This window comes from Pseudopodoces humilis, chromosome 1 (genome assembly GCF_049639895.1).
Source record: "Pseudopodoces humilis isolate 2021_Gansu_Grassland_sample_001 chromosome 1, ASM4963989v1, whole genome shotgun sequence".
Taxonomy (NCBI): Eukaryota; Metazoa; Chordata; class Aves; order Passeriformes; family Paridae; genus Pseudopodoces; species Pseudopodoces humilis.
Window position 1 is genome coordinate 4,950,788 of NC_142200.1, and position 27,499 is coordinate 4,978,286.

General features: G+C 41.8%; 1 protein-coding gene across 1 annotated transcript in view; it reads left to right on the forward strand.

Annotated features, from left to right (window-relative positions):
- The window catches only part of COL22A1 (collagen type XXII alpha 1 chain), a 240,622-nt gene that overhangs the window by 30,563 nt on the left and 182,560 nt on the right, over positions 1 to 27,499 (forward strand). Inside the window, exon 3 of the mRNA XM_014258290.2 lies at positions 1,991 to 2,557. Within this exon, the coding sequence (XP_014113765.1) occupies positions 1,991 to 2,557 (567 nt within the window). The remainder of the gene's footprint in view (positions 1 to 1,990; positions 2,558 to 27,499) is intronic.

A 27,499-nucleotide genomic window follows, 5' to 3' on the forward strand; every position in this document is an offset into this window, starting at 1 on the left:
AACTGACCAAAGGGATATCCCAAACCATGTACTGTCATGCTCAGAAATAAAACAGTGGGGAGACACTTGGCTGGAGACTCCTGCTTAGGGACTGTGAGTCAGTCAGTGGTGAGCAACTGTTTGCATTTGCATCACTCCTCTTTCTTGGGTTTTATTTATATCTCTTTGTTATTTTGCTTTTCATCACAACTTTTTCCTATTTTATTTTATTTTTTTTTATTTTTAATTTTTTTTAATTTCTTCTCTCAACCCATGAGTTTTCCCCCTTTCACCTTTCCAATTCTCTTCCCCCCCAGTCCTGCTGAGGGCAGTGAGTAAGGGGCTGTGTGGTGCTTGGTTGCCAGCTGGGATTAAACCACAACGACAGGTTGCTTCCAAAGAGATCCCAGTGTGGATGGGCAGATCCCAATGTGATCCCAATCCCATGAGCAGAGGTTGTTCCCACAGGCCCTGCAGCACCTGGGGTGTACTGGGATGTGCTCTGCTACAGAAATCAACACAGCAGCAGGTGATGCTCATTTCTCATCACCTGCCACACTCCAGGTGTACATTCAATCACTCTCATGGTCATCATGCAATGCCTTGAGCACTGACCTATTCTTTTATAATTCTTTTTTACTTTTTTCTGAAGGCAAATCCTCTCTGTGTAGCTGAGATACCCACTCCCTCCTTTACAGTGCTGTGGGCTGCTCTGGAATCCTTCCATTCTGGGCAGGGTCACAACCCTGGGATGAGCAAAAGAGCCAGAGCTAATTTGTGTCAAAATCTGCGTGTGGAAGAAGATTTTGTGACCTTCCTGTAGGTTCAAATGCTGGAATTCAGTAGGAAATATGTAATTTTTCCACTGGTTCAAATATGCAGTTGTACTTTTTGAGGCAATGTGGGACAAGAACTGCTGGAGAAGCAATGGTTGGCGGCTGTGACCAAACTGACTTTGTAGAGCAGCTTTCAATCTTAAAACTCATAATTTATTAGGGATTATGGTCTATAATACTGGTTTAAATAAATGTAAGTATATATATATATATATATATATATATATATATATATATATATATATATACATATATACATTTTGTGCAGTTAGGGCATTATGTTGATATATGTTGATAACTCTTGGGCCTCAGTGGCACTACTACTAATGGATCTACTGCTTCCTGACTTGCACGTATCCAGAAACAGCTAAAAAACATCTCCTGAGATATCTACTTTTTTGGCAAGTGTTTGACAAATATACAACCAGTCTGGATTGATATAGGGCAAGCAAGTTGCAATTAAAATAGCTTTGTGTTTTGGATTATACAGGCCCTCACATTGCAAATATCATGGTTGGGTCAAAGGGATGGTTGTGAGGATAAATGAACTTTTCCCTTACAAGGCAGCTGCCCTTTGTTGTTGAGGAACACATTCCAAAATTCAGTAAGTCATCCTTTAGCCAATACTCAGTGGCAGAAAGCCTCAAATTTGAAATAATCTTGTTATAGACTTGCTACATCAACATATCATGCTGGGAAAGGAACTGCTTCTAGCTAAGCATAAATGAATCATAACATTAATGCAAGAGGGGACACAAAAGCTTCATGACTCAGGGTCAGGATTGACATAGGCAAGGTCAAGACAGAGATTTTGATATGTCCAGGTCATTTCAGAGCACTGACTGAGCAAAGGCACTGCAATGAAGTCAGAGAAAAATATCTTCATGTACATGCAGAGGGTGTAGGTGAAGGATTGTGTAGAAGTAGTTAGAAGCAAAGGAAGGGAAATGTTTGCATTTCAAAATGAAGTTTGTGCTGCTCTGTAGATGTCCTGAAACTGATGAGGTGAATCACAAGGAAGAAGGGCTGGGAATCTGCTCTTCCTCTGCAGGATTGGGAGAATGTTTGCTGCCTCCTCCAAATTGCTCACTAGGGAGCTGTGTCTAGGGAATATTTGGTGTGTCTCGTCCTCTGCATTCATCTCACCTTAAGAATGCTTTCTGCCACTCTTGCAGGTTGCAAGAGTGTTCACTACGACCTTGTCTTCCTCTTGGACGCCTCCTCCAGTGTTGGAAAAGAAGATTTTGAGAAAGTTCGTCAGTGGGTGTCTAATTTGGTGGAAACTTTTGAGATTGGCCCAGACAAAACCCGTGTAGGTGTGGTGCGATACGGCGATCGTCCAACCACAGAGTTCGACCTGGGGAAGTACAAAACCCGTGAGGAAATCAAAGAGGCTGCACGAAAGATTCAGTATTACGGGGGTAACACCAACACTGGAGATGCTCTCAGGTACATCACCACCTACAGCTTTTCCAAGGAAGCTGGTGGGAGACTTAGTGACCGAACTGTTAAAAAGGTGGCTATCCTTTTGACTGATGGAAGGAGCCAGGATTTTGTCTTGGATCCAGCCACTGCAGCCCATCAGGCTGGGATTAGGATTTTTGCTGTGGGTGTTGGAGAAGCCTTAAAAGAGGAACTTGATGAGATTGCTTCAGAGCCCAAGTCTGCTCATGTGTTTCATGTGTCTGATTACAACGCCATTGATAAAATTCGAGGGAAGCTGAGGAGGCGTCTCTGTGAGAGTAAGTAGAACTTTCCTTTCTGCAAAATTAGAATAGGTTCAGTTACCATATAGATATGAAAAGCTGTGATTGCTTTCTTTCAGGCTTATACTTTATTTTCATGTCTTCTACTCAGTTCCACTCCGTAAGGAGTCACTGTTCAGAGCCAGGTTGGGGTGGAGCTTTGAGCAAGCTGATCTAGTGGAGTACTGCTCATGGCAGGGATTTGGAATTTAGGTTATCTTTCAGGTTTCTTCCAACCCAAACTATGCTCTGATGTTATGTTTCTACAATTTCACTACAGGAGATGTGATGGATTTTTCTGGAAAGTTAGTATTAACTATAGGTTAGCTTCCAGAGTAAACCATGAATTCCCTTTTGGCTCTGATATAGTTTGACTAGTTTAAAATAATTTGGACTACTGAATATGAATAGTGACATCTTATTTATACCCAGATTTTGGTTTACTTTGTATAGGACCCTTTTCCCCCTTATTTTCTGGCATTGGAGAGAATGCTCTGGGTGCTGCTGGGAATGATCCTTAAGGAAGCAAAAGGTTTTTTGTGCTTTTCTGCCTTTCAGTGTCTCAACTCTGCTGACAACTGGTGTTCTCTAGTGCTCTGGCTGCCAACAGCATAAGCATTGGTGATGTTTTGAATGACTATTAATGGAGAAAAGTGTGGGGGATTTGCACTGCATAAATGACCCTGATTTTCTAGCTCCTTGGTGAAGAGGATGGGAATGACACTGTGGCTGGTATCTCCCGGCACTTTAATGGGAACAGCAATCACACATCTTGCTCTCCTTCCACCACTGATAAATCACTCTCTTGTTCTTACTGACTGCATGAAACCTGCCTGGTTTTGCTGCTTTTTGCAGTGTGTGTTGTGACTACATTGTCAGCCTTGTAGCTGATGTTGTGAAGATCTGTTACTGCTTTCTGTGAGAAAAGTTTTTTTCTCCCTTTGTAAGAAAAAAGCTCTGAACTTATGCAGGGTCCTTAAAGAATGACAAATGCAAGCAGGCAGTCTAGCTGGCATTACCCAGCAACATCAAGATGTTACTGCTTTTTTAGCCTAAACATAAATGGGCAATGGATGGTGTAATCCCAATACAAATAGAAGTTGTGGGGAATAATGACTGTAAGCTCTGCATACTGAAGGAGCTTGTTTTTGTTTTTTTTTTTTTCTATGAAAATCTTGTGTGATCATCCACACAACTGGGCTCTAATAGAAAATGTTAAACCCTTGTGATTGGCACACTTGACCAACTCAAACAACTTCCTGTTACAGCTGCTGAACATCAAAAATGTGATTTTCCTTTTCAATTCTGTTATTTTCCTTTTCCAAAGCATGTGTTTACTCCGCTTTGTACCTGGATCATCATTTGTTGCCCGCTCCAAAAATCTTTTACCTGCCTGTCAGAGTATAATGCCATCTGTCTGCGGCTTTCTGAGCCCATCCTATGTCCACACAGGCCAGCATAACACTTCTCATTTGATTGCAAAAGAGCATCCTTCACCCTGAATATGTGACAGTCACTCTCCAAGGTGTTTGCTTCTACCTACACTGGTGAGCTCAGTGAGAAATGGGGGCTGTGGTCAGTTCATCCCACATCTTTGCTGCTCCTTCCTCCTAGGGGGGAGGACTCCTCACACTCTTTGCTCTGGCACGAGCTCCTCCTCCCTCCATGTGTCCACAGGTCCTGCCAGGAGTTTTCTCCACCATGAGCTTCAGAAGTTCACAACCTCCTTCAGGCATCACCCTGCTCTGGTGTGGGGTTCCAGGCTGCAGGGCACTGCTGCCTCTCCACGGGCTGCACCAGGGGCTGCAGGAAACCTCAGCTCCAGCACCTGGAGCAGCTCCTGAGCTTCCTTCTGTACTGGTGTCCGCAGGGCTATTACTCTCTCATAGTCTCATTTCTCACCTCTGACTGAAATTTCTCCTGCACAGTAACTTTTCACCCTTAAATACACGATCCCAAAGTCTTCCCTAATTTTTTTCTTCCTACATTTCAAACAGGGAAAGTGCTTTTGGCAGAATCAGTGTTATCATACTTATTTAATTTATTGCTTTGCATGCAGAGAGATTTTAAGAGACATGATGTTTAGATCATGTCTAAATAAACATGAAATAGAGGATGAAGTAATAAAAGCATCTCCAGCAGAAATATTCTGGTAGAGATCAATTAATTTTTTGTTACCTGCATGTGTGAGTAGAACTGTTTTGGGGGAGAATGGAGATGGAGAATAGGACCGAGTGATTTCTCATGCATATACCACTTTTAAATTCCATGTTAATGCAGTAGGAACAGGAAAGGAGTTCTCTGTGATGGTCAGGCCTTCTACATGTTTAGAAGATCAAACTTTTAACAGCTATTGTAGTTAACTTTCAGTGGTTTTAATGACAGCTCTGCATAAAAAACACGAACATACAAACCACAGGGTGGGTGGAAAACATGACCAGAGCAGATGCCAAGCTGCTGTTTATTTTGTGCACATTCTGAGACAACAGCATACATTGCCACAGCCAGGCTCTGGTTTTAATAGACATAATCCCATGTAAGCTCCAGGGAGACACATGAATCAAAGGGAGGAGATGGGAGGAAGTTTTTTTTGTACTGACCACTGATGAGTCCTCCAGTCCTGGTACTGCTGCTGAAATGTGAAGGCTCGTGACGTGTTGCAAATGCTCGATTTCATGCCAGCAGCTGCTCAGAATCACTTGTCTCAGGTCTCCCTGGACATTTGGACTAGACTGTCATTCCATCTTGCTATATTTGACTGAATTTAATGCTAAGAAGATGTCATTGAGTGCATTAATAGCATTTTAGCTCTCATTTGATCTTGTGGCAGTAGGTATAGCTTAAATAAAAAATAACATGTCTGCTCAGTAGGACATTGTGTCAGGGGAAGATATTTTTGCCACATATCTCCATTACAATCTGGACTGTAGCTGGCTGGCAAGAATGGGTGATGCTTTCACAGGAAAGCAGGAGAGATAAATTCTGCTAAGAATTCCAGAGATGCTACATGCTTCCTAAATACAGTTCCTGCTTATATGTTGCAGGGATAACAACAGGCAGCTATGGAATATTTAAAAATATACTAGTCAAAAGGACTGTCATCACATGAATCTCAGATACTTTGCAAACAGAAGGAGATGAGGCTGAATTGTTTCAATCATGTCTTGGTACCAATGGTTTGTCACTGATTTCAGTTGATTTAGTGAGGTTTGTGATAAGATATCAAAAGCATGTCCAGATGATTCACAACATTTATATTTCTATTTTTACCTGTTTTTGTTGACTTTGGGTAGTGTATGAAGTGCATAAAATGTAAGACATATGCTACAACTACTCTGTTATTGATGATGAAGGGCTTCCAGCCGTCAAAGCAACACCTTGAACATCCATCAAAAGGACAGTCTGAAAGCTATAGAAATGTCTTTTTTTGAGGTTGTTTTTGCCCAAGTTCATGATATATTCACAGAAGAACAGCAAGCTGTTTCTTCTTGGCCTTTAGTGTTAAAAATATCTCGGGCACAGAGACCATGACAAAGGGTAGGCATCTGAATTGCCATGTCTTGACTAGCACTTCCTAACAGACTTATCAGTACAGTCAAATCTCACAAAAATACTGAAATATTGGAACATATCAACATCTAAGGGTATATTCCACATTTTGCTGCTTAAGAAGATGTCCAGATGAAGTGCAGGTACTAAGAATTTGACCATCACTTGAAAATCTAGTGACGTGCAGATGGCTTTGGAAGTCTGTCAATTTCTCAGCAGACAACTGCTGCTTTTTAAAAAGCTGCAGCTGGGCAGTGACCCAGCTGATGTCACCTCTGATATGTCCTGCTGCTTCTTGATGCTGCACTCCCACAGTTGTTGTGGTGCCTTTCTCTGTAACATTCTCTGTAACATCTCCATCTTCCAGCAATCATTCATGTTACAGACGACAGGATCACTCATCCTTTCATCACCACATTTGCTGGATAATGGCAGTTTCCTGTGAAGGCATGAAAAGTCCGTGACAGAATTTCCAACTGATTTATCCTTTACTTGAAACTAAAGGAAAAAAAGACTTTTCATGGATGTGAGGACTAAATGTTTGTTTAGTGGTGATCCTCTGCCATTTAGTTGAAGGACTATCTGGTATCTTTTGCCTTCAGGAAGCACAGCAGAGATATTCAGATATTCTTTTTCTCCTACAGAACTTTTTATTTTCAAATCAAATGTCTGAAACTCTCAGATCTACTTTTCCACTTGGCCCAGTCATCACCAGCTTAGAGAGAAATCGTTCCAGACCTGGTGTCTGGCAGGCAGCTTTGAGCTCTGCGAATGAGCTGTGGCTGCTGGTTATCCCTCAGTTTCTCCACAGATCATGAAGAAGTGACTGTTTTCCCAGATCATAACTACAGCTCTCTTCTAGCACTGTGTAACCTCTACATCATTTAAATGTTGCATGTCCAGAGAAGGGCATCAAAGCTGGTGAAGGGTCTTTATCATGAGTCTTTTGAGTAGTGGCTTTGGGAGCTGCGAGTGTTTAGCCTGGAGGAAAGCAGGCTGAGCTGGAATCTTATCATTCTCTACAACTCCCTGAAAGGATGATGCCTTAAGTTTTTAGCTTTTATATTTTTCAGATCCTGTATTGCATTAGTGTATAATTCTGAACTCCATATAGAGCATTAGTTAACTGTCTTCACATTTTGCTCAGACAAAACAAGACAAAACAATCCTTCCAGGCCTGAGAACCAAGGACAACCTCGGCCTCAGGCCCCAAAAGTATAAACAAAAGTGAATTGGGACAAAGAGCAAACTGGGGAAATATGACTTCATTACCTGAAGCTGTATTTGGACGATTTGATATGCAAATAGACACAACCTACATCTGTCTGAGAAACTCGTGACCATTGTCATCTTGGGTGTAGCCTCTGCAAGGTGTTTGCACTGCCCAAGGTGTACCTATTGAAGGCCTTTAATAAATACCTACTTTATTTTCTAACTCTGTCTAGCCTCTGTTCTAGGTCATTCCATGGCATCATAGCCAGGTGGGGATTTGTCTCTTCTCACGGGAAACGAGCAATAGGACAAGAGGAAACGGCCTCAAGGTTCACCAGGGGAGGTTTAGATTGGATGTTCAGAAACATTTCTTCACTGAAAGGATTGTGAAGCAGTGGAAGATGCTCTCCAGGGAAGTGGTGGAGTCACCATCCCTGGAGACATTTAAAAGATGTGTAGGTGTAACGCTTGGGGACATGGTTTAGTGGTGGGCCTGGCAGTGCTGGGTTAATGGTTGGACTCAATGTTCTTAAGGGTTTTTTCCAGTCTAAACAACTCCATGATTCTAAATAAATTCTTATTTTACTTGGTACTCTGAAATGAATAGATTTGTTCTGAGATTTGCAACAGTGCTGTTTTATGACCAGACCCACTCCTAAAAAATAAAATCTTATTCTTCCTAACTTCCTTCTCCCATCTGCCAGCACGTGCATTTATGCGGCCCCATCATGAACTATACCAAGAAGCAAATGAATATTTTTGTTTCCTTTCCCAGATTAGTTTTTCTCAGATTTATTTCACCATGTTCTTCTAGGGGAGGAACCAGCTCAAGGTGAGAGCAGCTATCCAGGAGCAGAAGACCTGGATTGTGTCCTTTGGTGCAGTGCTAGCTCATATCAGCTTGATGAACATTAGTTAAGGACTTCAGAAAACTGAGGAAAATCCTTCCCAATGCAGACCTGAGCCTGTGATCTGGTGTGCTCTGGTTTGTGCTGTGCATGAAGTGGATTGCTAGGCGGGTTTTTCCCATTCAATCTCCCCTTCTAGGCTTCAGCACAACTTGCTTGCCTTGAGTAAACATCTTGCTTAACAAAAATATCCCACTGCAGATGGATCTCTGCAGGATCCTGTCCCATTTTCCTTAAACAGGCTTTCCAGTACACATAATTGTTGCTGTTTTACTACTGCCTCAGCTCCAGTTTGTTCAGGGAGGGATGGCAGAGTCCTCCCTCCTCAGCCATGCTGGGAGCATCTTGCTGGGAGTTGTTGGTAGGAGGGATGAGCAAGCTTTCCACCACCTTCACTTAGACACAGACTGTCTGTCAGTGCCTCCAGGCAGCACTTTGATATTTCTGTGCACTCGGGTAGCTTTTCTCCTCCAGAACGGATGTTAGCTCTGTTAGAGTTTCAGAGAGTGATTTATTGATTTATTTTCATTCCCTTTTATGCTGGAAAAAGCAATGTCTTAGACATTGCCTTCAGGTGGTGAGGTTATTTCAGCATCTGTGGCCTGATTTCTTCTTTTTGCTGAGGGAGAAAAAGATAGGAATCCAGAAGTCATCCAAAACCCAGAGTTTTAGAAATAAGTCTGTGGCAGAAAATGGTTTTACTTCTTTTCTTTGATGCAGTTTGTGAGAAAAGGAGTCTGTTCCAAAACTGCAACTTCATACAGAACACTGGGAATATTAATATGGGACTCTGCAGATAGGAATATAATAAAATGAGATCAATTAAACCTTTTGCACTTCCCTTTCTTATCTCTAGCTTCTTTCTCTAGCAGTTACAGACAAATAGTAGCATCATAAACCACAGGCAATCACTTTATGTAAAGCAGTGAATCTCTGGACTGCCAACAACATGTTGTCTGAAGTCACAAAATCTGGCTGGATGATAACATCTCCCTTAGATTGTAATAGGTTTTCTTGCATTTCAGACAGGAAAGCTCTCTGAACAATATTTGATGTACATTAAAAATAATTGTAAAGGCAAGGACTCAGATAAAAATAAGTCTCAGATTTAGAAAGAAATATTGAGACAATCAGGAAAAGCATGGGTCTCAGAGCCTTATGAAAAAGTAATGTGCTGTTTGGAGAAAAATAAAAGGGGGGGAAATGTGGTGACTATGGAAGCCATTTCTAAATAATGTAGAAGTGAAGGAGAAATACAGAAATAGAAGCAGGCAAAAAGCTGGAACATATTCTTATGTGCTGGAAGTAGCTTGTTTTTAACCCTGTCTGCAGCCCACATTGATTTTTCAGGAGCTGTGGATGCTCAGCACTTTCAATATTCAGCTGTGGAGCCCAGTACTTCTCCAGCTGCAGTCAGAAGGCTTTCTGTCTGCTCCAGTGGAGTCCAAATGATGGGATAAAAGAGGCAACTCATCCTTGGGGCAGCGCTATCTCTCGTGGTGTTTGCTGTCTGATGGACAGCTGAGGAATGCTCAGCAGAAAGAATAACCTCTGAAGATGGCCAGATGCTCAGCAGGAGATTAGGGCAAGGCACTTAAAAACCTCAGAGGCTTTAGGTTTAGTTACAGGCTTTTCTGTCCAAGAAAAACAAAGCAATGAGGAGAAAACCTTTGGCATGTGGCCTTCATGAATCTAAAATACTTTAAATTTCAGCAGATTTGTACAGTCAGGCCTTTCTTCCTCCTTCATTTACAACCCCTAAACTGACCTCAAACTGAAAGGACACCAGTTACTTAAGGTCTTAGTGTTCTAAGCCTGCTCTGTGGTTAATTCTTATGCTTCATGTGACTATTTACATCAAAAGATGATGGTAACTCCCAACAAAATCTATAAATGGAATAGACCATTGCCTGCTGTGGTTAGGTGCACCTGTAAATTAAGCCTGCAAGCTGAGGTGGACATTAAATCCATTTCCTCTGCTCTCTTTCGATTTAGAGATGTAGTTCTTTTTAGGTTAGGGAAAGTCTGGGGAGGTGCTATGGGGATTTATTCCCAGTTCTCCTGATGGACCTGGTAGAATTTGCAGGAAATAATAGAAAAGGTTGTATCTGAATCAGAGCATGAAAAACCCATGCAATAAGATTCCATCATAAGATATTACACTTCTAAAACCCAGTGGGTTTCCTGAAACCCCCAGCTTCTTATAAAATGAATGTTTCTGTAAACCCACTATAGCAATGGTGAGCATGGTCTCTCAGGGCTGGTGAGGTTGCTTTTTTTTTGCTCCTGGCTCCATAAATTCCACCCTCAAAGTCTTGTGAGGAGTAACTGCAATGAGAGCTGCAGATCCTGTGATTCAGCCAAATAAGGGAGTTTGGATTTAGCATGGCAGGTCCTGGATTTCACAGAAGGATGCAGTGGTTGCTGTTCATGGGCTGCCTGTGACACTTGGGAAAAGGTTTGGCACAAAAGCTCAGTTTTCTCATCAAATAGATTAACCAGAAAATTTGTGACCTTTCACAGTATTGAATCAAGTGCATCACCTCATAATTGAACTGATTTTGGTAACAATTGCACAGGCAGAACAGAACTATAAGACCAAAACTGTGTTCAGAGATAGATAAGCTGTCACATTAGCACCTGGAACAAAATAGACAGGAACACCTACTTTTAAGATCTGGGATGAAACCATTGCTTCCAGCTCTGTGTTCAGCTGAGCTGTCTTTAGAAACCTGTGTTATTTATTTCTGTGATCAAAGCAAAGTTGGGCAATTAAGCTTTAATGGCTTATTTTGAAGCTTTAGGTAGATCACAAATTCATAGAATGGCCTAGGTTGGAGGAGATCATCTCATTCCAACCCCCTTGTCATGGACAAGGACACCTCCCACTAGGCCAGGTTGCTCAGAACTCCATCCAACCTGGCCTTAAAACACTCCCATGGATGGAACATCTGTTTGACACATCTGTGGTACCTGTAAACCTTGCATGGTCTTTCTTCAATAGCAATATTCCGTTAATTCTAGTGATGTTGTTACTAGTGTTCAAACTCAAATGGTACAATGATTTCCTTTCTTATCCCTTGGTAATATGAAGTGGTTCATCCTTTCTCCTTTGGAAGTTTGTAAATGTCTCTGAATTTTAACTTCTTTTTTCTTTTTTCTTGAAATAAACCAAGCCAACAAACATAATTGAATTCTAATGTACCAGTCTGTTAAGAATATTTATTCCTCAGTGGTAGAGCTGCAGTGTGGTTTAAGTGGTGGACTATTTTTGTTAGTAAATGGTAGGGTTAGTGATTCAATCCCACCAAGTTCCCTACAAGTTACACCCAAATACCAAATTCTTTTTCAGATTAGTAAGCTTGTTTATGATGTAAAACAAAAGCAGTGGGAGTACTCTGACACCTTGGAGAACTGCTTTTTGATAAAGTACTAATTAAGTTCTTTAAAATGCAATTAAGAGATTGTTGCAAGCTCTGCTGTATTAATGTGCTTAAAAATGGTGGAGAATAGTTCTAAGTTCTGCATAAAATGCTTTTTGGCATGCTGTATGTTTTGGGAACTGCAGGTACTGCTGACCAAAAGTAGGGAAGGTATCTTTCAAGTGAAGTAGCTCATTTGGATAAGGTGAATTTTGTCACTTGCTATCCTTGTCTGTTGAACAGCAGGGTCATGGGACATCAGGATGCTAAACTGCATTAATTTCCTTATGGATTAATAGTCAACACTGTGTCAGTTTGGCTATAACTTTATCTGTACTCTAGGAAACTAAGGAATTTATATATAAAAACACATATATGTGTATAAGTTTCAGTATGTGCATATGTATAAAAGTTTCTATATGTATAAACTCTGAAAAATAAATGTGTCCTTTCAGCCTGAAGTATCAGTATTTTTTTACAGTGAGATAGATAAAGCTGTAACATGTTAAAGCTCTAGAGTGGATGAAATACAAGACATTTTTACTGCAAAGTGATTACACACAATCAACCCAATCCACCACCTCTGTGTGAGACTTAATTTAGCTACACTGCCATAGGAATCACTGTGCTTTGTTCCTCCAGGGTTTTACAGCAAGATGGATAGTATATATTAGTTCTATCTGTATATTAGTTCTACATCTACTGCAAAAATCTCCCTGATTTGGCACTGAAGATGCAACACCTCTGTCAGAGGCTACAATACTTGTATGACACAGGTGGGATGGTTCAGCAATATTTTAGTCACTAGTGTTAAAGTTTTGTGGCAAATGACCCTAGTAGCTTAGATCAAAGGGTGTTTCTGAATTAAGATTGATGTTGGATCAGAACTGAAAACCATAAATAGAATTAAACAGTTTTGTATCTTTACATTCAGGTCTCTTTGGTAGGATTCATACCATCTAACTGCAGTAGCCTGAAAGTTATTTGTCCGTGCTCTTTTGACAGTCAGTGGAAAGGGGCAGCCGTCTGAAGAGAATGTTTCATCCTTTTTGAGGATGACTGTTTGAGACAGGTGACATGATTCAACCTCTGAGTGCCTCTCTCTTTTCATTCACTTTTGAGAGAGCTTATATAACTTTCTCATTGGATTCTTCACTTTGACAGCCAACAGCACAAGCATTGAACCTTTCCCTGGCACATTCTGGGAATACAATAGTGCTTGCTTCCTTATGCCAGTAAATTCAGTTCGCTGGAATTTAGTTTACTGATGGATATTCAGGCCAGCATTGTTGCAAGCTGAGCTGGACATGCTGCATTTCCCACCCAGTTCCCTGATGCTGCAGGGTTTGTGCAGCTGAAGGAGGCAATGCCAGTTTAGAGAGCTGTTTTCAAGTAGTGCCATATGCTTAGGATCAAATATTGTACTGTCAAGTTTATTTAATCCCTAAGGGACTACTCTTGTGAGAAGAACGGTTCCCTCTCCCTTATCGCAGGCTTCTGCCTAAATCTTGTGATAAATTGGTCCTTGAAGTTAACTGTGTTGGGATATTACCTGCTGCAGTCTGTTGGCTCATTTCTAGCAAGGAAATAGTGCTTTAAAAAACAAATAATGGCTGCAATACAATTAAGAGTAACAGAGACAGCTTTTTTAATTACTATTATTGACAAATACCTTTGTTGCTAATAGCTTTTTTGTTGTTGTTAATTGAAGCGTGAATCCACTGGTGCTTAATGATCTTTCCAGTTCTCACTGTAACAAAGTCAGACCCCAAACCAAACTCTACTTTACTGGAAGCAAAATGGAAAGGATGCCAGCTCAGACCAGCTTGAATGTAAACCAAACCCATTGCTGGTGCATCCTGGTTTTCTTCCCATAGAGACAAGGTAAAAATTCACTTGAAGGACCTGGTGAATGAACCCAGTGGAAGAACTGCTGTGATAAATTCATCCTGCTATGATTGGGATTGGGAAGCTGACTTTGAGCCAGCGGAGTTCTGAGCATAGGTTAATGTAATTAAACAATCTTTCTTATCTGATCATTATCTGATAGAAGAAACAGAAATGGCTTTAAATTGAAAGAGATTAAATTTAGATTAGATAGGAAGAAATACTTTGAGGGTGGTGAGGCACTGGAACAAGTTCCAATGGAACAGGACTTTGGTGTAGCAGGTGTCCCTGCCCATGGCAGGTTTGGAACTGATTGATCATTTAGGTCCCTTCCAAACCAAACCGTTCTACAGCTCTATGATTTATTCAAATTTTCATTGAATTCACTCTGGGTGCCTTTTGCAGAAGTGTCCATGTGAATGGCACCTCTGCAGTAGAGTGCTGATTTTGGCTGGGATGGAGTTAATTTTTCTCACAGTGGCTGGTATGGAGATATGTTTTAGATTTCTACCGAACACAGTGTTGACAATGTAGAGATGTTTTTGTTATTGTTGAGCAGGGCTTGGCTGATGGAATACAGCATGCCTTGTCTCAAATATTTTGACTTTTATATAAACATAACACATATAAGAAGGATCACGATAGAGAAGGGATGTGCTGAGGACTAACAATCCCTTGGGGACTGAAATGATCCAGACCAGCCTTTGAGTCACAGGTTCCTGAAACCCAGTCTCACTGTTCTCTGGTGCAGCACACACACTGCACAGATCAGGCACTTTGGAGAGGTCACTTAGACTAGGAAACTGGATAGCCACTTTTTTCAATTCCTTACACCATATCTCCCTATATATTTTGGCATATTTCCCTATATATTTTGGCAGTGCCAGGAGTTTTGCAAGAGGGCAGATGTTTGTCATAATGTTTCTTTCCTAGTAGAGTTTATTGACAACCTGCAATCACCACTCCCACTCCAGAGAAATAATCCCACTTCTACACCTGTTGCTCTATTGGAGCTTATGGCTCTAATGAAAAGGGTAACAGAGTATAAAAATAGAAGGAAATAATCATTATCCTTGCTTGTAATGAATAGGATATGAGTCTTAGTTGAATTGTGAGTGTGTAATACTCACAAAAGAAAACAAAATGTACTGGAAAATTTACTGTGTTAGTTTATTCAGGGATGTATCTGCTAACTATTCCTCCAAACTATCAGAGCTCTGTGCTGGAACAGTGAGTCACGCTCGTTGATTTTTAGCAAAGTTGTTTAAGGACAAGTGTAACATTTGCAGAACTGCAAATCTTTAAAGAATTCAACATCATTTACACTGTCTGTTCTGATTTCTATTAGCAAGCATAGAAGCAGATGCCTGTCTAATTTACCTGCCTGATAAATTGTTCTTTGTAGTGACCTTGATAATATCCTGAAGAATTAATTTCCTGGGCTAATATCATATTTATAATTTATTTATCACCAGCTGAGGATTTATGTGCTCACAGCTTTACAAGCTGTAAGACATTGTAGCTTCACACAATGTAAGATGGTACACAGGAATCTCTTTAATGTATGACTGGCTCAGAATCAAGGATTTTTATCATCTATAATTAGAAGTTTATCCCAGTGGGTGGGATTTTTTTTTTCATTGTAAATCCTTTTGCATACTATTATTTAGTTAAAAATACTGTCCTGTGTGCTTGCTGACAAGAAAACAGAATAGTAACTCTAAATAAATGGAATTAGTGGATGGGTTGCTACACCCTCCCACCGCATTAATCTCTGCAAACTATTTTTGAGTTGATTATAAGTAATTTGGCTTTGGAGGTCAATATTTTTATTTGTTCTAGGGGGCCTGTAATAAAGAAAAGTCTCTCAGCTTTTTACTTTGATTTCTGTGGGCACATGCCTTGACCATAAAATGTTAGATGCTACTGAAATGTTGAAAAAATATCCCTTCATCCACAGGGTCAAGAATTTTTAAATTTTTTTTTAGGTTCTTTAGTTTATTTTATAAGTAAAGCATTGATTTCTATTTTGTAGCATAGAGTGGTTTCACTCCTCTGTGTTTATGCTCAGTAATATCTCACTGCTAATTCCCACTAACTAGTAGTGTGCAAGGTAATAAATGTTCAATTAACCAAACATCTGAGAAAGTATTAGACTGACTTGTCACAAGTTTGTACGGCTATTTGCATGCATTCTGAGTTATTTCTAGTGAATCCAGTGGTTTTCTAAAGCTCACACAGCAGGGCACTAGAAGACCCCAGAAATAAACCTTGGCAGATCGCATTTACACGTGGTGCAAATCACTTCCTTGTGGGGCGCTCTGCAGATTTTCCATGAAAGGTTTGATGCACTCAGGTATAATGAAGATGCACATTGGGCTATGGAGATCCAAGCTCTTAGTCCTAAAAGAACTCCTGTCCTACCAGCAGGGAAGGTATATGAAACAAATGCAGAATTCTTAGGAGATGGTTCCTCACTGCAGAGGTTTTACCCAATGGGGCAGCAGTGGATTGGGGGTGTCCCTGTGTGTTCTTAGTGTGCTCAGCACAGCTCCCAGGATGGGCTTGGCCTGGCTCTGTGTGTTTCTGGATGGTGTTTCTGCTCGTGTGTGTTCCACTGCTCCCTGACAGGCACCTCCAGTGGTGTGCCAGGCTGAGGCTATGTTGGTGCAGGTCAGGAATGGTGCAGGAACACTTGAGGCTGTAATTGTGTGAGGCTGACCCTTTCATCTTCTCTTCTTTCCTTTTTCCTTCTCAATAATTGTCTTCCCTTCACCACAAAATGCACAGGAGAAGAACAGTTTTTCAGGAAAAGTGCTTTCTACCCGTAACTCGGTGGTGGAGTGAGAGGGAGAAATGCCAAGGAGAGCAAGTAAATTGATGTCAGTAAGTTCATAGTCACAGAGGTTGTTTTGTCTGTTTTCTCTTCCCCCACCACCCCTCATTATAAAATAAGCTTGCAAGTAACCTGCTATCACCAGAAGACAGGGGACTGAAGGCACCAAGGCCTTCTCCCCTTCATCTGCTTTGTCCCAGGGGCTTGTGACTTTTCTCCTGTGGTTGGATGTGGGTTCAAACCGAGCAGGGGATGAAGTGTTGATCAAGTCACTCAGTGGAAGGAGCTGGCTGCTCCACAATCTTATTGTGGATTTCTGGTGAAGAATGGTCACTGATGCGGGACTCCATGACACCCATGGACTCAAACCCACAACCTGTCCTTTAAATAAGCCTCTTCTGGAGTACAGGCATCCTTTATTTTCTTCTTTTCTGGACTCAGTTCTTTTTATAGCATCCACTTTTTTTTAATATATGTATATGCACACACATCCATATACATAACTGGAAATGAATGGAGTGATTTTCTCTCAGTTAACACAAATAAAATCTAGGGAATGGAAACCACAGGGATGGATAAACATGCAATTCATTCTGGGTGGATCTGTGCTCCCACAGGGGGAAGTGAGTGTCCTAATTTCAGAATAGTACAGACTGAGTTTTCATTAAATCAGAAGATGTTTAATTATATAATTTTGAATGCAAAAGTGGAGAGTGTAGACATATATCTGCAATGAATCTATAATTATATAGTAATTTCTGTAGTTTTGTTTGGCTTTTGGTGGTTAGGGTTTTTTTTTTTGACACGTTGATGATTTTCCTAGGGTTGGTGGGACCCACAAAAAAGCAGCTAAAGCCAGCATAGAGAAAACATTGCCTGTGTGTTTTCCTGGTCTTGGGCTCAGCTTTTCATTTCACTTTCATCTGGAATTCCACACTGGATTATAAATTTGATTCCCCCTACACCTCTGGGTTTGTAGGTGAGGAGGAGCTGTGCTAGGGTGATAGAATGATGAAATGGTTAATGTTGACTTTCACCAAGGAAAACAACACAGTGCTTACTCCCCTGTGAGTCTGCCAAGCAGCATTAAACCTTCCTGCTGGATTCACTAATTCTCTTATGGCAGCTCTTTTTAATGAAGGTGGAGCATAAAGAGATGAGTTCCAGCTGTGGAAGGTGGATCCTCTCTTGGTCAAAATGGGCCAGCTCAGGGAGAGGTTCTAGAATGTTACACCATGGCAACATTAACTCAAAAGCAATTACATTTATAAGTTTATTATAGAATTATAGAATGGGTTAGAAGGGACATTAAAGATCATCTATTTCCAACTTCCTGCCATGGACAAGAATACCTTTCACTGGATCAGGTTGCTTAGAGCTCCCTACAGCCTGGCCTGGAGTTCTGATAGGGATGGGGCACCCAAAACCTCTCTGGTCAGCCCATCCAGTGCTTCACCACCTTTAGAGTAAAAAAAATAAATTTCTAATATCTAACCTAAATCTACTATTTGAAGCCATTCCCCCTTGTTCTGTCACTCCAGGTTTTTGTAAAAAGTCTCTCTCCATCTCTCAGGTGTTGAAAGGCTGCAATCAGGTCACCCCAAAGCCTTCTCTTTACCTTCTGAATAATCCAAATTCTCTCCACTTTCCACACAGGAGAGATGTTCCCTCTAATCAACTTGGGTCTTCTTCTGGACTTGTTCCCACAGGCTGATGTCCTATCTATATGTATAAAGAAGTTAATGCAAATAATAGATTGGATGTACATGTGCAGCTTTATTTTTGTCTGGGCAGATACTGTGTGATGGAAACTTGTGCTTGCTTGGTATTTGTGCAAGAAGTCAAGAGAACCATGACACTGAAACTTTAATTTAAATTACTCTTTTGTTTGTACTTGTACATAACCTTGCACTGACTAAGAAAATTCATGCCATGTTAAATTCTGGCAGTGGTAATGATAAAAACTCCGAAACCACCAGTGGAAAAATATATGAGGAGATATGACCATCAGTACTCATCTTGCCTTTGGAGAAGTATGGAAACATGGGAATAGAGGGCTCATCATCAGTGTTACAATTTGTTGCACTGATTGTCAGAATCACTTCAGCAAGACAAAAGTGGGAACTAGAAGCTGCTTCTTAAGGGGCATGTAAGATTAATTTTTTCCTAACTGAGCATAGTTAATGCCTGAAAAAAGATCACCTATGGGGCTTGTAGAGTCTGCTCTGGCTTCTTTAAAATGCAGGCTGATGCCTTTTCAAGAGATGAGGTCTTGTTCATTTCGGCCTCAAACTGCTGGTTTTAACAGCATTCTTTTCTGAGAAAGGAAATATTCTTTTCCAGAAGAGCAGATATTGCTGTGGGATATGAGATTTCTGATGTCATGTGCAAGAGGCCTTGGTGCTGGTCATAGTTTTCTGTAGCTGTAAAATTTGTGAGTCTGGCAGAGAGGTGTAAAAAAAGCTTTGTTGAGAGATCACAAATATATTTTTCTTGTGCTTTCCTCCAGCAGAAAACCTCTCTATTAGACTCTGAGCTTTCAGACCATGGAGGAGGGATATTTTAATCTCTTAGTCTCTACATATATAGGAATATTTGCAACATTTTGATCCTGGCATGGGTGGAAGATGGGAAGAAAAGTAAAATGGAAAACGTGGCCTTTGATTAGAAGGCAAACTGTGCTCTAATGGAGGTGATTAGAGACAAACTGTAGACTTTGTTTGGCCATAAGGCAAGAGAGCGGTTTTCTTGTGTGGTGGCCTGGAAGGCTGCCAAGCTGTTTCTCAGTAACTAATCCCGAGTCAGTTATGGGCACAGAAAACAACACCACATATCCAGCACTTTCCAGGGAAAGGGGTCAGATGCTGATGGTGGTGATCACTGCAGGGAGCAAGTTTTCCATTTCCCAGCAGAAGCACTGGGTCTGTATCACTCTCCCCAGTCCACCTGTTTTCTAGAGAGGCAGTGGGGGAACAACTCAAGAGAAGCTGGCCTTGGGTCATTATAAAGACAGTTCTTTGAGAAGTTAAGGATGTGATGGCTAGTGAAGGGCTAGGAAAGAAACAGATCCAAGATGGATCAAGCCTAACTATTAAAGGACTTGGGGCTTCCTTGTCTTCTTATCTCATGAAAATTCCCTCTTTGTGTAACACTGTATGAAAGCATGTCCTGCCCAAAGAAATGCACCTGTGTGGGCCTGTGCAAGATGGAGTTACTGTCGTCTGGAACGCGACATTCTGGCCATGACAGCCAGCACTATGAGCTTAAGGCAACATCCTGTAGAGCTGAAACTACCAGTGTTACGAGTGACCACAGGTACATGCTCAGCATGAACTTGTCTCCTTTGTGCTCCACTGTTACGGTGGAATCACAGAATTATTAAGGTGAGAAAAGACCTCTGAGATCATTGAGTTCAACTCTTAACCTATCACTGCCATGGCTGCCACCACACCTTGTGCCTTAGTGCCACATCTACACTTTGTGTGCTTCCAGGGACAATGATTCCACCACTTCCCTCGCAGCCTGTTCCAATGCTTGACCACCTTTTCAGTGAAGAAATTGTTCCTAATATTCAATCCCTGATGCAACTTGAGACCATTTCCTCTTGTCCTCTTTGCTTGTTACCTGGGAGCAGAGATGCACCCCCAGCTGGCTACAACCTCCTTTCAGGGAGTTGTAGAAAGTGTTAAGATCTCCCTGAGTGTCCTTTTCTCCAGGCTTAATGCCCCCAGCTCCCTCGGATGTTTTTTATCAGACTTGTCCTCCAGACCCTTCCCCAGCTTCATTGCACTTCTCTGGACGTGCTCCAGCAACTCTGTAATCAATACTTGAGTAACTCAGCCAAATATCTGCTGGTTCTGGATATCTCCACATGAGCTCTGGGATGGAGGGAACCCCTTTGAATACCCCAGCTATCCCTGTGGAAGCTTGTGCTGCTCAGCAGTGATGGAGGGCCCAACTCTTCATGTGCATGCACAGTGCAGCCAGGAGAAATGCCACCCAGAGGGATGTCCTGTGTCAGCACAGGCCCTTGGAAGCCACACCACTGCCAGTAAAAGTCCTGGGCCCTGTCACTGTCCCACCACAGCCCATGGGACACTTGGTGGGATGGCTTCACTCAGTGCTAATGAGCTCTTTCTAAACAATGACCTGACATGGTTCAGGGGATAGCGGAGCCCCAGGCCAGGAGCCTTTCCCTAATGGGCAGTGGGAATGTGGCATCCCAATCTTGGGTGGATGGGAGTAGGGAGAATAGTTTGGCTCTGCCTTCCTGCCCTCCTGGCCAAAGAATGAGTTTGGTTTGTATAGAAATATGGAAGTGCTGAGCATCGTAAAGCAGACAGGATGTTTGAATGTGGAAGCATTGGTCCATACTACACTATTTTGAGGTGGGTGGGAGTTTCCTCAGCTAGTCATAAGTGCTGTTGTCATTTTTTTTGTAGTGGCACAGTTATCAAGTTTGTAAGTAGTTCTTTGACAAATCACATTCTTCATGTTGGTTTTGTGTTTTTTTTTTTTTCCTATGTGAATTTGGTACAGTGATCTGTGAAATCTCATCTGAGATGTTGCTGGGTTGAGAAGCTCAGTGAAATAGAGAAGATCTGACCTCATAGCCAAAGTCAAGAATGTGATCACAAAGTCAAAGAACCACTGAATTGTTTGGGTTGGAGGGGAAATTATAAGAAATTATAATACCTAGTTCTAACTCCCTGCTAGGGCTAGAGACACCTTTGGACTGATCAGGTTGCTCGAAGTCCCATTCTACCTGACCTTGAACACTTCCAGGGATGGGGCAGCCTCAGGTTTTCTGGGTGACCTATACTAATTCTTCATCACCTTTATTAATAAAGAATTTCTTCCTAATCCTTATATCTAATCTAAATCTCCTCTGTTGATCTTAACCTGCTCCTGTTAAGATTTCCTCTCCAGATTTCCTGTATGATACATGAAGGTTTCTCGCTGCTTACCAAGCCAAGGCAGTCCTTGACCCATCCACATGGGGAACTTGAGGCAGCTGCCTTTCCTGTTTTCTGCTTTTACTTCTGTGTGGTTTATCTAGATTTACCACTGTTCACCTGAATGGCTTCACAACCTCAGGCTGAGTTTTAAGGGCTCGCAGCTGTAACAGGACACGTTTGTTTGATAGCAGGCATTGGTCATTAGGGATAGAGCTGACTTTGAGGTGTCCTGTGCTGCTCTTTTAGCTTTGTTTCCTTGTGATCAGCAACAGCAGCAAATGGGTGTACACAAAACAAAACACCCAGCTACATTCCTCACTCATTTACATTGATCTAAATCCAGATTAATTTCACTTTAATGAATGAGCAACTGAGCAGGAGAGTTGGCCTATCACCATACTTTGTACTAATTAGCATTTTTCTTACCAGTGCCTGCAGAAAAGCCAATCTGTTTTGTATTCTGAGCCGAAAAACACTCTTCATGGTAATTTCCATTGCCAGCATGTATGTCATTCCTCTGGGCTTCTGCAGCCTCTTAGGAAAACCTGTTGCAGGGCAAAATAATTTCACCAAGCTTCTAGTGCTCAGCAGGTGTGGGGCACGGAGGGCTGGACATGCTCTCTGACACGGGGACTTTCCTGGAATCCACACTGGCCCCCATTTGCTCATAGCTGGGTTTTGTGATAGCTGCTGTCCACATGAAATAGCTCAGCTTTTGTGGCACCCTAGCGCAGACCAGCGTGAGTGGCAGCTGCGGCGAGGGGAGCTCTGCCTTTGTTGGAGGGTGGGTACTTGCTTCCAGTTATTCAGAGCCTCAATTAAAGGAGGCAAACCGTGGTTATTAGTTGTGCTCACTGGGGCAGAGCACAATGAGGTCGGCTCAGTGTGCAAGGGAACCCCCTGGATGGTTCAGGCCTCCCAAAGGCCCAGAGGAAACAGGGAGGGGAAAAGGACAAAGCTTGGGCTGCTGGTGCCAGGCAGGGACACTCGGGCTGAACGTGTCAAAGGCAGCCCTGCTCTCTGGAGGGGACGTGGGCGATGCGTGGGAATGGTGCCGGTGCCAGCGAATCCCGGCAGTGGGGCCTTTGTTCGCCGGCGCTATTTGCTGAGCTGATGGATCCCATTTCCACTGCCCCGGAGGAGAAGGTGGCAAGGGGCCAACTGGTCCACGCTGGGACTTGTGCAGCGTGTTTTAGAGTTATTAAAAGGTTTTTTTAAGAAATGGATTAACTTCCTTAGCTCTGTTTTTCCATCTTCTGCTTTCCCCTCTCATGTGTGTTCTGCATAATTTTTATAATGAACTTGCAGTCTTTTGCCACTTCAGGCTTTTGGCCACTCTACCTAATGGCAATTATACAGAATATTTATAATCTTATCAGAAAGTGCTAATGAAAAGCTTTAATGTGTCTTCAGACTTCACTGTTCCTTCCTTCACACACAAAGTCCCAACCTACCATGTGCCCTGACACAGATCTGCAAGAACAAATTCTTTCTCCCATGATTCTCTCCTGGAAACAATTTCTTCTTCAGGTCAGCACCTAAAATATCCACTCCCAAAGTCAGTACCTTGGCAAGCCAGGTTAGATAAACTTGCACAAGCCTTCACACATTCACTTAATGCTCAAGTCTCTCTTTAAGAGGGGAGGAATTCCACCTGTGAAAGGCATCTGGGAACTTCCTTAGGATTGCAGTTCTTCTGATAACATTAGCTCCTCTTCCAGTTCTCCCTCTGCAAGGATAACATATAACTGCAAGTCAAAGCTTTCTGAATAGGCAACTTTCCCAGGAAATAAAGCTGAAATGTCATTTTTCCATCTTCCTCGAGGGACAGAAGCTGTGATCCAGGCAAAATAACAGCTCTGGTTGCTCAGCAGCTGCACAGATGTCTAACTCTTCTGTAGCATGCACCCACACCTTCTCCATTGCTTCTGGATCTTATGGGCAACTGAGAATGACCCTGCAGGGTTGATTTTCTCTTGTCCTCACTGATAAAACCAAAGCTGGTTGCCCTGTCCTTTACTGGGTGTTTGTGAGTCCTTCTGGCTGCTCTCTCTTTGTGTGCATCCACCTTTGTGTGGATGTCTCAGCCAAGCTCTGTCCCTGCTTTTATTTTGCTTTGTGGCCAACACGCTCTCTTATAAAGTCTGGGAAGTAATTGCTAACGAGCTCCAAGAATTACTTTTTGAGACATCAACTATACAGGTTATTATCTACATTCCTGCCAATGCAGAAAGGGGGAGGATTACCTAAGAAAATAAGTTGTATATTAGGAAAACATTCTTCACTGAAAGACTGTTTAAGCATTGGAACAGACTTCTCAGGGAAGTGGTGAAGTCACCATCCCTGGAAATGTTCAAAAAATGAGTGTACTTTGTGATATGGCTTAATGAATATGGTAATTAAAATGTTGGAGTCAATGATCTTGGGGCTATTTTCCAATCTTAATGATTCTGTGATTCAGTTCTTCTATAGGACAGGGTTACAAAAACATTAAAGAATTAGAGTCTGGCTGAGCCTGTGTGGCTCTTTGGAGCAATGAGAGCATCTTCACTTTAGCACTGTGCAAAGGTGAAACTCCCAAAGTGGCTGTGCTGAAGAGAATCCTAGTGGATCTCCATGCCAAGTGTTGCAGACTGAGGATGCAGAACTGACTGTGAAATTCAACTTCCCATCTATGCAGCCACACTGGATGAAGAAATTCCCAGCATATCCTCTGCAAAAACATCACTTAGGGAGGGAAAAAAAAGTCCAAAATGAAAGAAATGAATTGATATTTGGCCTAAATTTGACAGGCAGGTTTCAGAAGTCCTTAGAAAAATTCAGGGATGTGTAAATAAAAAAAAATTAAAAACCCCCAAACCTGTTGGATGTGCTCTAAAATGTGAAGTGACCTTGCAAAAACACCTTGTGGGGACCAGTTTTGCTACAGAAAACTTGCTGAACTTCTGCTGAGGCATCTGATACAGCAAATCTCTTTTCCTGAGGTTTCAAAAAAGAGGTTTTTTGAAACCCCTTTCCTTCTCAGGCTTTAGAGGAGCATGCACAATGAGCTTAATGCTGAACGTTGTTCTTGAAGACTCATCAGAAACTTTTGAGCTAATACACTGTACTTCTGCCTGCAACATTTTATTTTATTTCAGATTTAAAAGTTGATTCCAAATCTCTCATTCCTAACTGACAGCAGGTAAAATTATCCACCTCCCACACCATATACCCCTAGGTGCATGGGCTAGCAGACATTGTGTTTTGTAGGAAAAGAAACCTCTCAGAATTGATTTGGGACCTCTTAATTAAATGCCTGTTATAGGGAAAATGCTAATTCATCAAGATCAAAAGTTCTGGGCAGAACCAATTTAGATGAATTTTTGATCATGAAGAAGGATTGGGAAAACAATCTTTGAAGCTATTAAAATGCTTTATTTTGAACTTGGGGGTTTTTGCAAAGTGGAGAAGTTCTGGTTTTGGTTCAAAATACCAATTACTTAATATGTTTTAAAAAATCAATGCAAACCATGTTCCCCTTTGGAAAGTCAGTGTGCACAGCTCCCTGGAGAAGGACAATGGGGACAGGAACCACTGGACTGACTTTGCAGGTCCTCTGGAAACACAGATTCTCTCATGCTGGGATGTGTCTTTTGTGGCTCTGCAGCCGAAAGATTTACATTTACTCATCCTGGCATGTCTGTGGGGAGGCTTGGGTTGTGCTGCTGGCAGGCTGGCTCTACAATGGCACAACTTGACTCCAGGTAAGTGAATAAGAGAGCACAGGTGTGGCACACCTGTATTAATGCAGAGTTCTTGATAAATGGTTTTTTTTCCTGGCACAGATGAGCTTTTAGTAGGGATTGAAGATCTCAATACCCAGAGGTGGCAGGGCTATAGATGCTGATTGATACCCCCGTGCTTTCTCCCTCTTGACTCCTTTTTTTTTGTGCTCCAGTTTGATTCTTTCCCTTTTATCTTCTTGCAGAGTTGTCTTGTCTGAAACATCTTTTTAGACCTCCTTAAAAATGAGTGGTTGACATTTTTGAGCAGGGAAAACTCTGTCAGGGGAAAGAAAGGGGAAATTGGCATTTGAACTATGTGCACCTGGCTTGAGTAACATAGCCCAGGTTGTGCCTGCTTTTATTTATTGCTCACAAACCCTTATTTTCTAGGCTCTACTTGTCACATCCTTTGTTTAGCAGAGTGTGGAGGGGGCAGATGCCCTCAAAACCACTTCTGGTTAAGTTGTTTTGCTTTTGGCTACTTTTAGTCTTTTGAAGAGAGATTGCTGAAGTGCCCATGGGAAGGAAGGACCCAGATCTTATGCAAACCTCCCTAGAAAGTTTGGACCTGGTGGCATGTTCAGAACTGGCAGGTGGATGAATCTGTTTGGATAAAATTAACATAGGACTGAAGTTATCTTTCAAAGTTTAAGTCAGAAATGAAACCAGTGCTTTCAACTTGGCTATTTTAAGATGTGTCTGAAAGCTAAAAAGCCCAGATAGTCTCCTAAAGGTCTTTAAATGTGTTAAGACCTTTACAGATATCAATGGTCTGATTAAACCCTTTTGGGGGTAAAGAAGTGAACACTGGGCTTGCTTCTGCCATCCTTCACTCATTTTGAGTAATGTCTTTTTCCTGCTGGACTCTGTAGCTCCCTGGAAGGCAGAGATGGAGCTCTGAGAGCTTGTGGTGGCACCTGATCTTGGAGCAGCCCCTTTTCCCACATGATCTGTCATCCTCAAGCTGTTTCCATCGGTGTCCCCAAGGTTTAAGCCCATGAAGATTATCAGGTCTTGCTCTTAAAGAATCTCTTCTGAAGAGCTTTACCACCAAGAAGTGTCCCATTGCTTTCTCTGGCTGGTCTTGGGGCTGGCACATGCCTGCCACTACCTTCTGTTTCTGTGTGGCCAGTTCCATGCCCTGCCCAGGAAAGGCCAAATTCAGCAGGATGTGGACAGCAGCCAGGCAAACTTTTGAGTTTGCTGAGGTGCATCCATAAAATACCATCCTTCAGCCAGGATGTTATTTTAACCTGGTTTCTTCTAAGAGGAAACTAAAGTCACATTTCTTAAACCCTCTCCATTTTGCAAAGGTGATGTTACAATTCTTTACAAAACAAAACCAAACTCTTAGCCAGAGTCATGTCTTGTATTTATATAGAAATTTATTTGTTTTCTTTTTATGATATATTTATACTGCTGCTGGTCAGAGTCCCAGAGCTGCAGTTAGAGTAGCCCCCAAAAATACCCACATGGAAGAAGATACTGTTCAATTTGCAGTTGTATAATTGCACCAGAAGAGTAATGGCACTCAGAATCCCTCTTAAACTCATCCTTGAGCTATATTTCTCTCTTGGAAATTATTTGAGAACAGCTAGTGTATATTTATTGATCAGCTGAAAAGCCATGAGCTTTGAAACAAGTTGCTTCTAATTAATTCACTTTTGGAACTACTGTGAGGGAACAGAACACTTTACCTGGATTTCTCATTATTATTCTGGACAAGTAATTGCTTTTACAGAAATTTAACAAATAAAATAACATTTGTGGTCTGCCCAGGATTTGCTTTTTAAAAAAATCAATTATAAACAGTGACTTGGCATCTCAGCTTTCTGGCAGAGCTCAGATGAGGGGACTCCACTCTCGTCTCCATGTTGTGGCACATGGAAGGATAATGGACAGACTGTCTTGTCCCTCCAGCCAGCAGTGGGAACTGATGGCTTCAGCAGATCTGTAGCTGCACTGCCCCATTGGGCTCATCTGGGGAATGTGCCTTTGGTGAATGCCGAGTGCAAGTGAGATTGATGGGGTTTTATAGCAGAAATGCTGTATTGTTCCTGTTCAGTGAGAACCAACCTACCAGAGCTTCACACCGAGTTTATTTTTAATCATTCCAATTGTTTCAGTTGCAGGACTAACACAGAATTGCTATTTAAAAAACAAATTTTTAAAAAACCCAACACCTCTCCTGTGTTCATAGTATTTTACAACGTTTGAGTCCATCCTAAAATCAGCCATTGCTGTAAGAGATTTTGCATTTTTTGCTACTGCTGCTACCAACTCCCTCTTGTGAAAGGAAGGATTTTGCTTCCATAATACTTGTTTTATAGCACAGGAAAAAAAATAGGAGAGATCTGTTTGTGTTAGTGAAGTGCTTCTCCTGTTTCTACAACCAACAAT